This window comes from Lampetra fluviatilis, chromosome 25 (assembly GCF_964198595.1).
Source record: "Lampetra fluviatilis chromosome 25, kcLamFluv1.1, whole genome shotgun sequence".
NCBI classification, from domain to species: domain Eukaryota; kingdom Metazoa; phylum Chordata; class Hyperoartia; order Petromyzontiformes; family Petromyzontidae; genus Lampetra; species Lampetra fluviatilis.
In genome coordinates this window covers 8,520,421-8,534,707 of record NC_136299.1, presented here as the reverse complement: position 1 = coordinate 8,534,707, position 14,287 = coordinate 8,520,421, and the positions used below count along the sequence as shown (strand labels likewise).

General features: G+C 51.4%; 1 protein-coding gene across 1 annotated transcript in view; it reads right to left on the bottom strand.

Moving 5' to 3' along the window:
- LOC144941768 (creatine kinase B-type-like) overlaps nucleotides 1-14,287 on the bottom strand; it is a 21,622-nt gene extending 7,335 nt beyond the window's left edge. The window contains exons 1-3 of the mRNA XM_078868195.1: nucleotides 14,114-14,287; nucleotides 1,437-1,640; nucleotides 517-671 (exon numbers count right to left, since the gene is read on the bottom strand). Of these exons, the coding sequence (XP_078724321.1) occupies nucleotides 517-671; nucleotides 1,437-1,629 (348 nt within the window). The 5' untranslated portion in view covers nucleotides 1,630-1,640; nucleotides 14,114-14,287. The remainder of the gene's footprint in view (nucleotides 1-516; nucleotides 672-1,436; nucleotides 1,641-14,113) is intronic.

The window sequence follows — 14,287 nt, the reverse complement described above, 5'->3', positions numbered from 1 at the left end:
TTAATTATACGTAACACACGAGTGACTTTAACCCTTGTAAGGCTTTGACCACCGAGGATATGTGGACAGATGGACAGAAAGAAGGACAGATGGACAGACAGACACACAGACAGATGGAAAGACAGTAGGTCCAGCAGACAGATGGACAGATGGACATACAGACGGACGGACGGACTGACAGGCAGATGGACAGTCGGTCCAGCAGACAGGTGGACAGACAGGTAGACAGACGGACGGACTGACAGCTAGACGGACCAGAAAACAGATGGACAGACAGTTGGACCGACAGACAGACGGATAGACGGACTGATAGCCAGACGGACGGAGAGTCGGACCAGCAGACAGACGGACGGATAGACGGACTGATAGCCAGACGGACGGAGAGTCGGACCAGCAGACAGACGGACGGATAGACGGACTGATAGCCAGACGAACAGAGAGTCGGACCGGCAGACAGACGGACAGACAGACGGACGGACAGACGGCCCAGCACCCCGCGAGCGCCGTGGCGCGCACCTTGAGGTGGTCTGCGTCGATGTCGGTCTTGTGCTTGTCCGTAGGGAGGTAGCCGTTGTGCCGGTCCTGGATGATGGGGTCAAAGAGCTCCTTGAACACCTCGTAGGACTCCTCGTCTCCCGCCACGCAGCCCACCGTCATGATGAACGGGTGGCCTGTGGTGGTGTGGTGGGGGGGGCAAGTGCTATGAGCATGAGCAGCAGCAGCAGCGGCGGTGGCGGCGGCTGTTGAAGGCCGGCACAGTGCCACACGAGGGTGTTGGAGGAGGAGGCGGAACAGCAAAACGACACGAACTCTCTGTGCTGAAGCCCCTCTCGTTGTGGCTAGCAGTAGGGCTAGGAGATGTTAGCTACCTCGCCCGCTGTGCAGGAGGTCGTGGGTCCGATCGCGACCCTGACACCTGCTGTATATTTGGAGTTTACGTGTCTCTCTCATCATCATCATCCTCACGGTTGTGAGATGTTACCTATGTCGCCTGGTATGCAAGAGGTCATGGGTCCGATCCCAACCCTGACCCCTGCTGTATATTTGGAGTTTGCGTCTCTCTCTCTCTCCCCCCGTGGTCGCGTGGATTTTTCTCCGGATCCCTCCGTTTTTTCCTCTCCACGTTTAGAATAAACGTCACGCGTTGAAAGTGCGTGGCTGCTATAAATGTCCACATTACATGATGAGCAACTTCGTTGAGCTGTCATTTGCAATAGCCAGGTAGCTTCCTGAAAAGAGCTACGCAGCTCAGTGGGACCTTTACCTGGTAGAATAGTTTAGTTTAGTTTTTTATAGAGCTCCTGATCTTCTCTCACTCCCATCGTTCGTACGCAAGGGTCATCGTCGTCGTCATGATCATTACAATGACAACTATTATTATGAATCACCATTCACGACCGCCGCTGCCGCGGTAACAAACGCTCGGAGCGACTCACCCGGGTTGTCCACCCCGGTCTGGATGATGTCGTCCAGGGTGAAGCCGCTGGGGGTGTGCCTCTCGCGCAGGGCCGCGTACATCTCGGGCGAGAGCACCTTGGCCATGTGGTTGTTGTGCTGGCTCAAGTCCGGGAACTCGGCCTCGGACGAGTAGCGCAGCTTGAACGCGTTGTGGGTGTTGCTGAACGGCATGGTGGCTCCTCCTGACGGCGCACGGGCACGCAGACGGACGTCAAACGGACGGACGGATGAATGGACGGACGGATGGACAGGCGGGCGGATGGACGGATGGAGGAACGTCAGACAGACGAACGGACAGACGGGCGAGCGGATATGACGGACGGACGTCAGACGGACGGACGGATGGAGTCAGATCCATAGACGGATGAACGGACGGACGGATGGACAGGTGGGCGGATGGGCGGATGGAGGAACGTGAGACAGACGAACGGACAGACGGGCGAGCGGATATGACGGACGGACGTCAGACGCATGGACGGACGGACAGATTTGACAAACGGATAGATGGACGGACTGATGTCGGCGAGACAGGCAGACGAAGGGTGGGAAGGAACACATCGTCCTATGTACCAACACAAAGATCCCCCCCCCCATAGCCTTAACATACTGTTGGGGCAAGAACTGTTATGAAGGCCGGCACGGCACATGAGGGGGTGGGTGGCCAGCACCACGCCCGGCCGCCTTTGTCTCCCGAGTGGCGATGCTTAACGCGTCGACCCATATACAAAGAACACACGCACACAGGCACAGACATGTGTACGAACACTAACGCCCGACTCGCGACCAATTCATCGGAGTCGGTGCGGTGAACAAATTGAGATATTTACACGGCAGTGCCTAGCCCTCTTGCTGTACAAGGCAGTACAGCGAGTGGATTAATCTCCCATCTGTTTCCATCTGTACGGGGATAGGAGTGTTGCTCTCCCCCTTGTGCAAGGCGTGGGTTTTATTCGGGTGCTTCGATTTCTTCCCACTTGGTATAAATGATAGGCGCCACGGTGGCTAGGAGATGTTAACTACCTCGCCTGGTGTACAAGAGGTCGTGGGTTCCCGACCCTGACGTCTGCTGTATATTTGGAGTTTGCGGTGTATCTCTCTCCCCAATGGTTACTTGGATTTTTCTTCCAGGTCCTCCGGTTTTCCCTCCACATTTAGAATGAACATCACGGCGTTTAGAGTATTTGGCAGCTGATGTGAAATTTCCACATGGTGATGATGATGATGATAAGCCACTTCGTTGAGCTATCATTTGTGACGGTCAGGTCGCTTGCTGAAAATGGAGCTATGTAGCTTAGTTGGCCTTAACCTGGTAAAATAAAAAATAAAATAAAAAAATGTTTAGTTTTAAAGCAGGTAGCGGTGTTAATAATTAAGCGCGGCGACATAAATCGGGCGTGTGACTGGAATACAGAAGAAAAATCGCTTTGGGAGGAAAACGACAACAAGAAAAACCTCTGACCTTGCAACATCGGTTTGTGTGTTGCGTGCGGTTTACGATGTACACGTGTCTCCCCCACCCCTCCCCTCTCCACCCCCCTCTCCGGGCCCCCAACACCCCCCCCCCTCCCACATCTTGTTAATCAGTTCAAGAGGTTTTGAAACTCAATGACCATCCAGCACGGCCTGCGTTGACCCAACCGCAGCTCGATATGCCACGGAAGGGGGGGGGGGGGTCGTGGTGTTGGGGGTCAAGGTCATATTGATTGGCGAGCCGACATGGACATTCAAAGCGTGGGTATTTGCACCCCTCTTCCAATACGCCGGGCAACACTGGGACAGAGAAGATGCAACGACGTCTACCTCTCTGGCACAGGTGAGAGGGGGTGGTCCGGGAACGTCGAAGTCGTTACCGCGCTCTGCACTACGAACCCGGCGAGCCGAGTAAGATTCCCGCTCGCGGCCGACACCGGTGACAATTGTCTGAAGCGGTCCTGGGCTTTCCCCCTAAGTCAACTCAGCCTCAAACTAGTACCTGGTGCGATGTGTGAACATCGCCACTGGGGAGACAAAGGCGGTGGGGCGCGGTGCTGGTCACCAGAGGTGTGGACTCGAGTCATGTGACTTGGACTCGAGTCAGACTCGAGTCATGAATTTGATGACTTGCGACTCGACTTGGACTTGCATAACAATGACTTTGTCCCACCTATGAGATGTGGACTCGAGTCATGTGACTTGGACTCGAGTCAGACTCGAGTCATGAATTTGATGACTTGCGACTCGACTTGGACTTGCATAACAATGACTTTGTCCCACCTATGAGATGTGGACTCGAGTCATGTGACTTGGACTCGAGTCAGACTCGAGTCATGAATTTGATGACTTGCGACTCGACTTGGACTTGCATAACAATGACTTTGTCCCACCTCTGGTTGCTGCTACTCCGTGACGTCATTTATTAAAGGGCCACCACCGTTTAGACGTCTCGTATTCACCCACGTTGCATGGCGACTATTGAAATATTGAATTGTGTGTTGGTGGGGGGGGTTATTTTGTTTCAGATCGAATTCTATCAAAAACACATTTCTCATCGTTATTTTTTTTTGTTCCCCCCCTGGGGCGAGACGGTGGGGGCCGGGGGAGATTTTATTATTTGTACGTGCTATGGAGAAGGGCCATTTCCCGAAACGTCGCCTATTATATGTGTCCTCTTTAAGGGCACGCACAGACACACACGCGCGGTGTTATCGACAAACGCGTTGTTCTTTCGTCCTCTACAGGGGAGGGCATCTCGAGGCGAGACTCGAGGGGCGCATCTGTCGTGCTGACACTCACAGTGCACGCGTTGTACACAGCGCAAATACCATCGCGTTCGATCAGATTCAGAATATATATACCGGAGGAATCCGATGAGCTATGAAGCTCTTTTTTTATAGATGTCCGGTGGAATATAATAAACAATAATAAAAAAAAAATGTAAAACATCTTTGTAATTTTCTTAAAAATGCCAGCAAATCAAAGCGCCTTCTATTGCATCTCATCTCAAACGTAAGAATATACCAATAATGATAACATTTTTTAAAAACATCTTTGTCATTTTCTTAAAAGTGTCAGCAAAACAAAGCGTAAGAATATAACAATATTTATAATATATTTCTAAAATAATCTTTGGCATTTACTTAAAAGTGTCAGTAACTCAAAGCGCCTTCCATCGCATCTCATCTCAAACGTAAGAATATAACAATTATGATAATTTATTTTTAAAAAGCATATTTGGCATTTACTTCAAAGTGTCAGCATATCAAAGCACCTTCTATCGCATCTCATCTCAAACGTAAGAATATAACCATAATGGTAATTTATAAAACATGTTTGGCATTTACTTAAAAGTGTCAGCAAATCAAAGCGCCTTACATCGCATCGCATCTCAAACGTTCAAAGCCCCCCCCCCCATTCCCAGTGGCAGCTGTCCCTGTGCGGAACAACGCGACTCGACCTGCAAGTTGAGCCCTCGTCTGACAGTAAGAGGCGCAATGTTTGCCTCCATGCGAATCTGCGCCATTCACATCTGTGCCATTAAATCTATTCATGCGCTATTATATCCGCTATTAAATTTGTGCTAATAAAACTTAGAACTACAGTAAACTATTTTTATTTTATTTTAACAGATAAGGCCCCACTGGACTAAAGAGATTATTTTTTCTGAAGCGACCTGGACATCACAAATGATAGCTCAACGAAGCGACTTATCATCGTCGTGTGGAAATGTAAAGCAGCCACAAACTCTAAACGCTGATTCTAAGTACGGAGAGAAAAATCCACGCGACCACGGGGAGAGAGAGATACACCGCAAACTCCAAATATCCAGCAACAGGCGTCAAGAGTCGGGGTCGAACCCACGACCTCCCGCATACCAGGCGAGGTGGCGAACATCTCCTAGCCACCGTGGCGCCCCATTCCGACCGTGACACCGGCACGCAACGATTGGCCTACTCGTTTCTTATGGCGTCACGGGATCTTTAACGTCCACTGTGAGTGAATCAGCAGACGGCGAGTACTAGGCTATGGTTAATGCACCCGCGTTATTAACCAGGGCGCCCTTCCGGATTCGAACCTCTGTGCCACGTCACCGCTCCATACGTTGGATGATCGACTTCCTGGATGGATCAATAAATCTATAGATGGAGGGATGGGTAAATGGATGGCTACAACAATCGATGGACAGATGGCTGGTTGTCTGTAATGATATAGTGGCTACATTGATCTATCTATAGATGGACTGCTGTGTAGGCAGATCGATGGGTGTACGTATAGAATATTCATATGGCTTGGCAGACGACTGATTGGATAGCTGGCTAGAAGGCGAAAGTTGCTATATCGATCAACCTATAGACGGACTGCTGTGTAGACAGATTGGATTACGTATAGAATACCCAGAGATGGCTTGGCAGACGGCTGATTGGATGGCTGTCTGAATGGAGAGGCAGAGGGGATGGCTGGCTGGCTCAATGGCCACGTGGCAAATTCACACCCTGAATGGATGAGACGGCAGATGGATGGCTACAGCCTGAGCGACCAATGTATAGATTGATTAATAGCCAGATTATGCGTTTAGGACAGGCGTTACAGAAGACTGGCCCAATGAATGGATTAACTAACGGATATATAGATAGATAGAACGAACAGGTGAGTGATGGAATAGGTCAGTATATTGGATAGACGGATGACGGGTGCGTGAACGAATGGTTATATACAGAGAGCAGCCTAAATGAACGAATCAGTGAATAGACAGACGCCTGTTTCAATGAATGAATTACGTATGGACGCATGAACCGCGCGAATGAATGAAGGACCGGATTTGATAAACAGTTCTGACCGGCGTATTGAACGAAACGTAGATATGAATACAGGAAGACACACACGTGACGAGCTGAACTGAATTGGACGGATGAGACGAGAGATGCAATTAGCAGACGGGGCTGACTCTCAGAATCTTCGGCGCAATCACCACAGACAACCGACACAACCAGCATCAGCAGCATCAGCAGGATCAGCAGCAGCATCATCAGCAGCAGCATCAGCAGCATCAGCAGCAGCATCAGCAGGATCAACAGCAGCAGCATCAGCAGGATCAGCAGCATCATCATCAGCAGCAGCATCATCATCAGCATCATCAGCAGCATCATCAGTAGCAACATCAGCAGCATCATCAGCAGCAGCAGCATCAGCAGCATCATCAGCAGCAGCATCAGCGAGCACAGCACCGCACGAGAATTTCCATACGGATATCCGACCGTTTGAAATCCCTAGCTCGCTTGTGCTCCAAGCTCCACATTCCATAGCGCGCATAGGGGTTTATGGAGGAGGGGGGAGGTCAGCCAATGTTCTTTTCCCCGACCCACCCATCCCCCTCGCCGTCACCAACCCCACCCTGCCCACCCAGCCACCCCGTATCCCATCGGACCGTAACCGCTACTCCGTCACACACACACAGGGTTCAGCACCATCATCACCCGGCACCATCACCATCATCATCACCATCGTTAGTCCCACCCCCCCCTCCTCCCACGCGAAGCATTGATGAACGTGGGTGAGCGAGCGAGCGAGAGGATGGATGATGGGTGAGTTGGACGTGAGCTCGTTTACCCGGCGGAGTCGAAGGCGGAGTGGAGAGAATGGAATCCGCGAACAGCAGGAAACACGGGTAGGGCGAGGGCGGGGAGGGGGGGCAGGAGAGGCGGGGGGGAGGTAGGGTGGGGGGGTAGGGTGGGGGGGAGGGTGGGGGGGTCTTATGGGAGAGCAGAGTGGTGGGAGGCCGAGACGTCACATATACGGCGGCGTGCGTGTATGCATATACGTGTTAGTTTGACTCAGCCTCAAATGAGTAGCTGGTGCGGTGTGTAAACATCGCCACTTGGGAGACAAATGCGGTCGGGCGTGGTGCTGGCCACCCACCCCCTCCTGTGCCGTTCCGGTCTTCATAGGTGCTCGCTAACAGCACTTGCCCCGACAGTATGTTAAGGCTATATGGGGGATCTTTGTCTTTGTATATACGTGAATGTATATACGGGGGGTGGGCGGCGGAGGGGAGGTGGAGGGAGCGGTGGCGCAGTGATGAGAGCACTGCGGCGGCTGTGATTCCGTACGACCCCCGTCGTACGGAATCACAGCGGGCGATTGATATCGATATGTCTATCTGAACCGGTCCTAGATAATACCCCTGTCCATCAACTGCACACTGGCCAGAGTGGTGAAGTATGGTCAAGCACCCCCCCCGCATCCGCCCCCCCTCCTCTCCGCTCGTGTGCCGTGCCGGCCTTCGTAGGTTGCTGCTCGCTAACAGCACTTGCCCCTACAGTCTGTTGAGGCTACACGGTTGGGTGGGTGGGCGAAATATTTTTGTCTTCGGCGGTGCGAAGGGGCCGTCCATAAATGACGTCACGCGATTTTGGACGATTTTGGACCCCCCCCCTCGTCACACGGCGTCACAAAAAGTCAGACCACCCCCCTCAAATATGACGTCACAAAGCTCTGCCCCCCCCCCAAAACCATATTTCCATTTTGAAAATAAAACATGCTTCAAATTGCGTATTTAATGTGGCGCTGCACTCTGATGTTGGAGTGTTGTTATAACAATTAGTATTGTTATTTTAGAAACTCTTAGGTTTTTTCGGTAAAGTCACGTAGGTTAAAAAAGAAATAATAAAATATAAATAATAGAAGAAATAATAGAGTATAGTGTATAGTGTTGTTATAACAATTCTATATTTATTTAAAGTTGCGCATTTTGATGTGACGTCACATTTCTAAAACCCGCCCCGTCCCTCGTCACACATCGTCACAAATGTCTGACCCCCCCCCCCCCCCTAGGTGCGTGACGTCATTTATGGACGGCCCCACAGCGGATCACAGAGGCATCCACGCCAGTGCCGTCCCCTGCCCTGAGTGGGTGACCGCGCGCAGAGCGGCAGCGTTGTCGAGACCTCTGCCCCCTGGGCTCTGTCGGAGCGATACGCCGCCAAAGAGCGGTCGTGAAATGACCGCGTGGCAGAGGTCGCAAACGGGTTTTGATTCCTTACCCGTACCCGTACCCGGCCGCACCAGGGTCGCAAATGGGTACCCGTACCCGTACCCAACCCGAAATGAGTGACAAACGGTTACTCACCAGTGACTCACGGCCTACCCGTACCCGTACCCGGCCGCACCAGGGTCGCAAATGGTCACCCGTACCCGTACCCGGCCGGGTACGGGTACCCGTTCCCTACCCGTGCCCTACCCGAAATGAGTGACAAACGGTTACTCACCAGTGACTCACGGCCTACCCGTACCCGGCCACACCAGGGTCGCAAACGGGTACCCGTACCCGTACCTGGCCGGGTACGGGTAGCCGGGTATCGGGTAGGGTACGGGTATCGGGTACCCGGTGCGACCCCTGCCGCGTGATGGACCCCCCCCCCCTCCTCTCTCTCGCGTGTCTCGCTCCGACCGCTGGACTCGGCGATCGCGGCCGCTGCCGTTCGATAGCCCCGAGGGACTTGCCACTACGACGACGATGCGTGATACAGTGTGGCGATCAGCAGCAGCAGCAGCAACAACATCAGCAAGAGCAACAGCAGCAGTATCATCAACAGCAGCAATATCCTCAGCAGCAGCAACAACATCAGCAAGAGCAGCAATATCATCATCAGCAGCAGCAATATCAGCAGCAATAGCAGCAATATCATCATCAGCAGCAGCAATATCAGCAGCAGCAAGGGCAGCAATATCATCAACAGCAGCAATATCGTTATCAGCAGCAGCAGCGATATCATCATCAGCAGCAGCAGCGATATCATCAGCAGCAGCAGTGTAGTTTTTTTGATTATCATCAGCAGTCGCAGCAACAGTGTCATTATTATTGTATTATTATCGTCAGCAGTAGCGTCTTGCTTAAAGGCTTGTGGGGAGCTGTGAGCGAAGTGGTCAGCGCACTGCGCTACGAACGCGGCGACCTGAGTTCGATTCCCGCTCACGGCCACCGAAACCACTGACGATTATCTGAACCGGTCCTGAGCCTCCCCCGAAGTCGACCGAGCCTTAAACGTGTCGTGTGCCTGGCGAGATAAAGGCGGATGTGAGGTCCAGCCACACCATCACCTCGTGTGCCGTGCCGACCTAAATAGGTGCTCGCAAACAGCCGCAACATTCTATAAGGTGAATACCATATATCTTTGTCACTTCTGTTTGTTATCAGGACAAATCAATGAATAATCTATATATCTATACCAGCGCCAAACCCTCCGGTAAATCACGTGACTTCTGGGCGTGGCCACCACCCCCCACTCCCGAGTCCCTCCCCTCTCCCCGCCCACTGTGAAAACAGACGCTGCTTCTCCTGCGTGCAGAACGCCGCCACAGTGGCTAGGAGATGTTAACTACCTCGCCTGGTATACAGGAGGTCGTGGGTTCGATCCCAACCCTGGCGCCTGCTGTATATTTTGAATTTGCCGTGTCTCTCTCCCCGTGGTCGCGTGGATTTTTCTTCGGATCCTTCAGTACCCCCCCCACCTCACATTTATAATCGACGTCATGTGTTTAGAGTATTTGGCTACTGTGAATGTCCACACGATGATAAGCCATTTCTTTGAGCTATCATTTGTGGCCAGGTCGCTTCTGAAAAGAGCTGTATAGCTCAGTGGGCCTTACCTGGTAAAAAAGTGAAAAATTCTACTTTTAGCTTAGTTTATTTCACTTCTTCTGATCGCTCATTCCTTCTATAGTCTCCCCTCTCTCCCCTCCTCCCCTCTCATCATCATCACCACCACCACCACCCTCTTCATCATTCCCGACATCTTCGCCCCACCGTTCCCCCTTCCCCTCTCTCGCCTTCCTTCCCTCTCCCTTTCGTTTTCGCTTTCTCCTTCCATTACATCCTTGACTTCACTTCCCTTCCCTTTGTGTGTATGTAGGCAATGAAAAGAATATTTACAGTTGTTAAAAAAAATCATCCTATTTTTTTTATTCACAATAGTAACGATGCATCGATTAAAAAAATCGATTATGCCCAATATAGATTCGTCGATTCTATTTTTAATCGGATTCGTTGCACGTCACGAGTTCCCGCAGAAACCGGAGGAGGCATTGACAATGCACTGCAATCAAATTCAATCGAATCGCGGCACCAAATCGTCGCAATTAATCGATTCGCTAGGGCGAGGTCACCGTTAGGAGCCTGATCAGGAAATGCGTGCGCACACCGGTAGCAGCAACTGAGTGTCACGTGGTTTGCGGCAACGCTTGCGGGGTCACGTGGTCTGTCAGAACACTGCCCCTGCTACCTAAATCTATTGGTATCTACGCTCAGCCGAACAACCGGTTGACCCTATAACTCCGTGCACTCACTTCGTACCGTACCATCCACCTTCACGCTTACCCCCCCCCCACCCCTTCGACCAGCCTCATCCACTATCACGCTCCATCCATTCCTCCTTCAACCCCCCTAACCCCCCATTGCTAACGGCCGTCAACTAACCCACACCCATCCTTCGCTTTTATTTTGCCATTTTGTGCCGCAGTCGGTAAGCATTGTCAAGGCGCATTGGCGACATGCGCCTTTATTTCGTCGGGAGGAGGAGGAATCCGATGAGCTATGAAGCTCGTTTGTTTCACAGATGTCCGGTAGGATCACGGGTTCAGAAAGTCACAACAACAACAAACATGGAACCTTTTAGCCAGTATCAAAGTATGAAAAAATAACAATAGGTTTACACCCTTGCTGGCAATAGTAAAACACGAGGTGTTAAGATGTTCAAACACCAAATAGAAACCTTTTGCAAGGAATCAAGTTCGCAGTTACCACAAAGTACTTGTGGTGAACGTGCAAACAAACATGCTCTGATCATATTCTTAGGTTTTTTCGGTACAGCTATCGTGCTGTGACTGTTCCACCTGAAGACGGAAGCTTGTGTTGCTTCCGAAATGTCGTGATTTTTATTTTATTTTTTTATTAATTTACATTTTTTACCTACGTGACTTTACCGAAAAAACCTTAGAATATGAACCCTTGCAGTCACGAAAGCTTCAAATCTAGAATGCTCTGATCATTTTTATGCATTGTCTTTAAAGCTGATTGGCCTACGCCAGAGACAGGAGCCTTCTTTGGGGCCAAGTCTCAGCAGCGTCAGAGCAGAGAACGCCAAAAGGCGACCAGCACAAGGACAATGCCACGATCAGAACATTTATAACTCGGGGTGAGCAGCTACGAAATGGGACCTTCTGATACTGGAGTGGAGCGGTGGCGCAGTGGTCGGCGCGCTGAGCTGTGAGCCGACCGACCGACCGACCGACCCACTTGAGTTCGATTCCCGGCCACGGCTGTAACGTCAGCGGCGAGTGATGTCTAAATCTGTCCTGGCGGTCTTTGTTCTCACGTCCACTCGGTCGACTCAGCCTTCACTTAACAAGGAGCGTCTGGCGCGGTGCGTCAACGTTACCGCTGGAGAGACAAAGGCGGCTGGACGCGTTTCAAACCACACCACTGCCTCGTGTGCAACGTTGGCCTTAATAGGTGCTCGCTAACAACACTGACCACCCCCCACCCCATGGTCTAAAAACGTAAAATATAATATTGTACCTTTGTCTTGTTACGCCTAGTAACGAATGTTCTCTCAGCGGTGAACACAACGAAGTAATGTACGGAATTCGTGTTTAAAAATCTTGTCGAAATCCAAATTTAAAACCTAATTTTCGCACGGCACGTATGCACGACAGCATATAGGCAAACACATAGACAGTCTATAGAGACAGTCTCTATAGAGACAGTCTATGGCGCATAACCTAAGGTCGCTGTACCGTCATCTGACAGTGATGGCGACTGTGAAATTCCTGCAACCCACGCATCCCAACAATCGAACGCGGACGTTGAAAGACACAAAATGTTGCGAACCCATGCACATTCACATCGCGAGAAAATGCATTTCTCGTGATCTGTAATGATACTTAACGTGCGTTGCTCCATGCCGCGCCACGCATAGCCAATTCTCTATCAGATACAGATGTTCCGTACTCTGGAATTACTGTATTCACATTGCCAAAATATCATCATCATCATCCCTCAATTACGTGAAGCATGGACTGGGGGTCAGTCTGATGGTGTGTCAAACTAGCCAGGAGGTCTCCTCCTCCATGTAGCCGAGCTCACAAAAAGACAAAGATGCCCCGTATAGCCTTAACAGACTGTACGGGCAAGTGCTGTTAGCAAGCACCTATGAAGACCGGAACGGTACAAAACCCTTACGAATTGGCTGTGTCGAGTGGTGGTGGCGATTTTAACGACACATTTATATTTACGCGATCTAACAAACAAAAACAACATCTGTTGTGGAGTGGCACCATTGTTGAGTTTTAATGAAATTGCGCGTCAGGTTTATGCGATGGCGATTTTTTTTTAGGTTTTACGGGCGTTTTATGCTGTTACTTGTTATGCGGTTAAACGGCAATTTAGTTTTTATAACATGCAGTGCGTGCTCAGATGATGATCATAATATTGCGCTATGTAAATGCGTAGGTGCGTGTTTGTAATTATACATTTGTTTTTATTTGTATCACATCTAAGGCAGGCACGTTCATTACGGAAATGCGAAAACATCGACAAAGGCAACACACACGTGCACATCCATTACAAATACACCAACACACACGACGCACACTTCATGGACACAAAGATCCCCTGTATGACCTCAACAGACTGTTGGGACAAGCGCTGTTCGCGAGCACCTATTAACGCACCTCCGATTAGCACGGTTGGCTACGAAAAAGTGCGATAGAAGTTCAACGTGATACGTACAATGCCGGCACACTGCACGATGCAGTCATCATTAAGCCCTGCCGCCTGTGTCTCCCCAGTGCTGGTGATTGCGCACAGCAACGGGCTACTAATTTAGGGCTGGGTTGACCTAGCCGACGACCAAAACCGGTTCGGATATCGCTCGCTACTGATGTTGGCCGTGGTGGTCAGGAATCGGTCCATGACGTCGCCGTGTTGGTGGTGGAGCAGCGCGCTAACCACTGCGCCACCGCTCCCACGTACTCACGCAGGCACGCGCATCGACACACACACACCTACACACATAGCGACACACCACCCACACCCAATTCATCCCCCTCCCACTGTCCCCTATAACATTTTGGGGGCACACGAGGGGGTGGGTGGCCAGCACCACCCCCGGCCGCCTTTGTCTCCCCGGCGCTGATGTTTTTACACACCGCACCAAGTACTCATTTGAGGCTGAGTTGACCTAGGGAATCCAATCTACGTTTTCAGCGTTCGTAGCGCAGTGCGCTAACGACTGCACGACCGCTCCCCACCTACACGCACAGACATACTTATACACACGCACACGTACACACCTACACACACGCGCACACACGCGGATACCGATGCGCACACCTACACACACGTACACCTACACACATGCACACCTACACACACGCACACCTACACACATGCACACCTACACACACGCACACCTACACACGCGCGCGCCCCTACACACACACGCATACCTACACACACGCACACCTACGCACACGCACACCTACACGCACGTATACGCACTCCTACACACACGTACACACACACACACGCACACCTACACACGCACGCACGCGCGCACCTGTTCGCGCAAGCGCGGATAAGACGCGCCGAATGCACGGAACGCGTCTAATCATCCGCGCTCACCTGGGCGATTTCTCACGAGATGAAGGAAGTCGAGGGCGCAGCAGCTCCTCCGGCGTGGAGAGTGAGAGAGAGAGTGAGGCGGGTGACAGAGGCGGGGTCGGTCCGTGTGCTGAGCGCTCGAAGACTCAAGGTCGCTGCGTCAGCCCCCGCCCTGCCCGGCGCGTTTTATGCGAG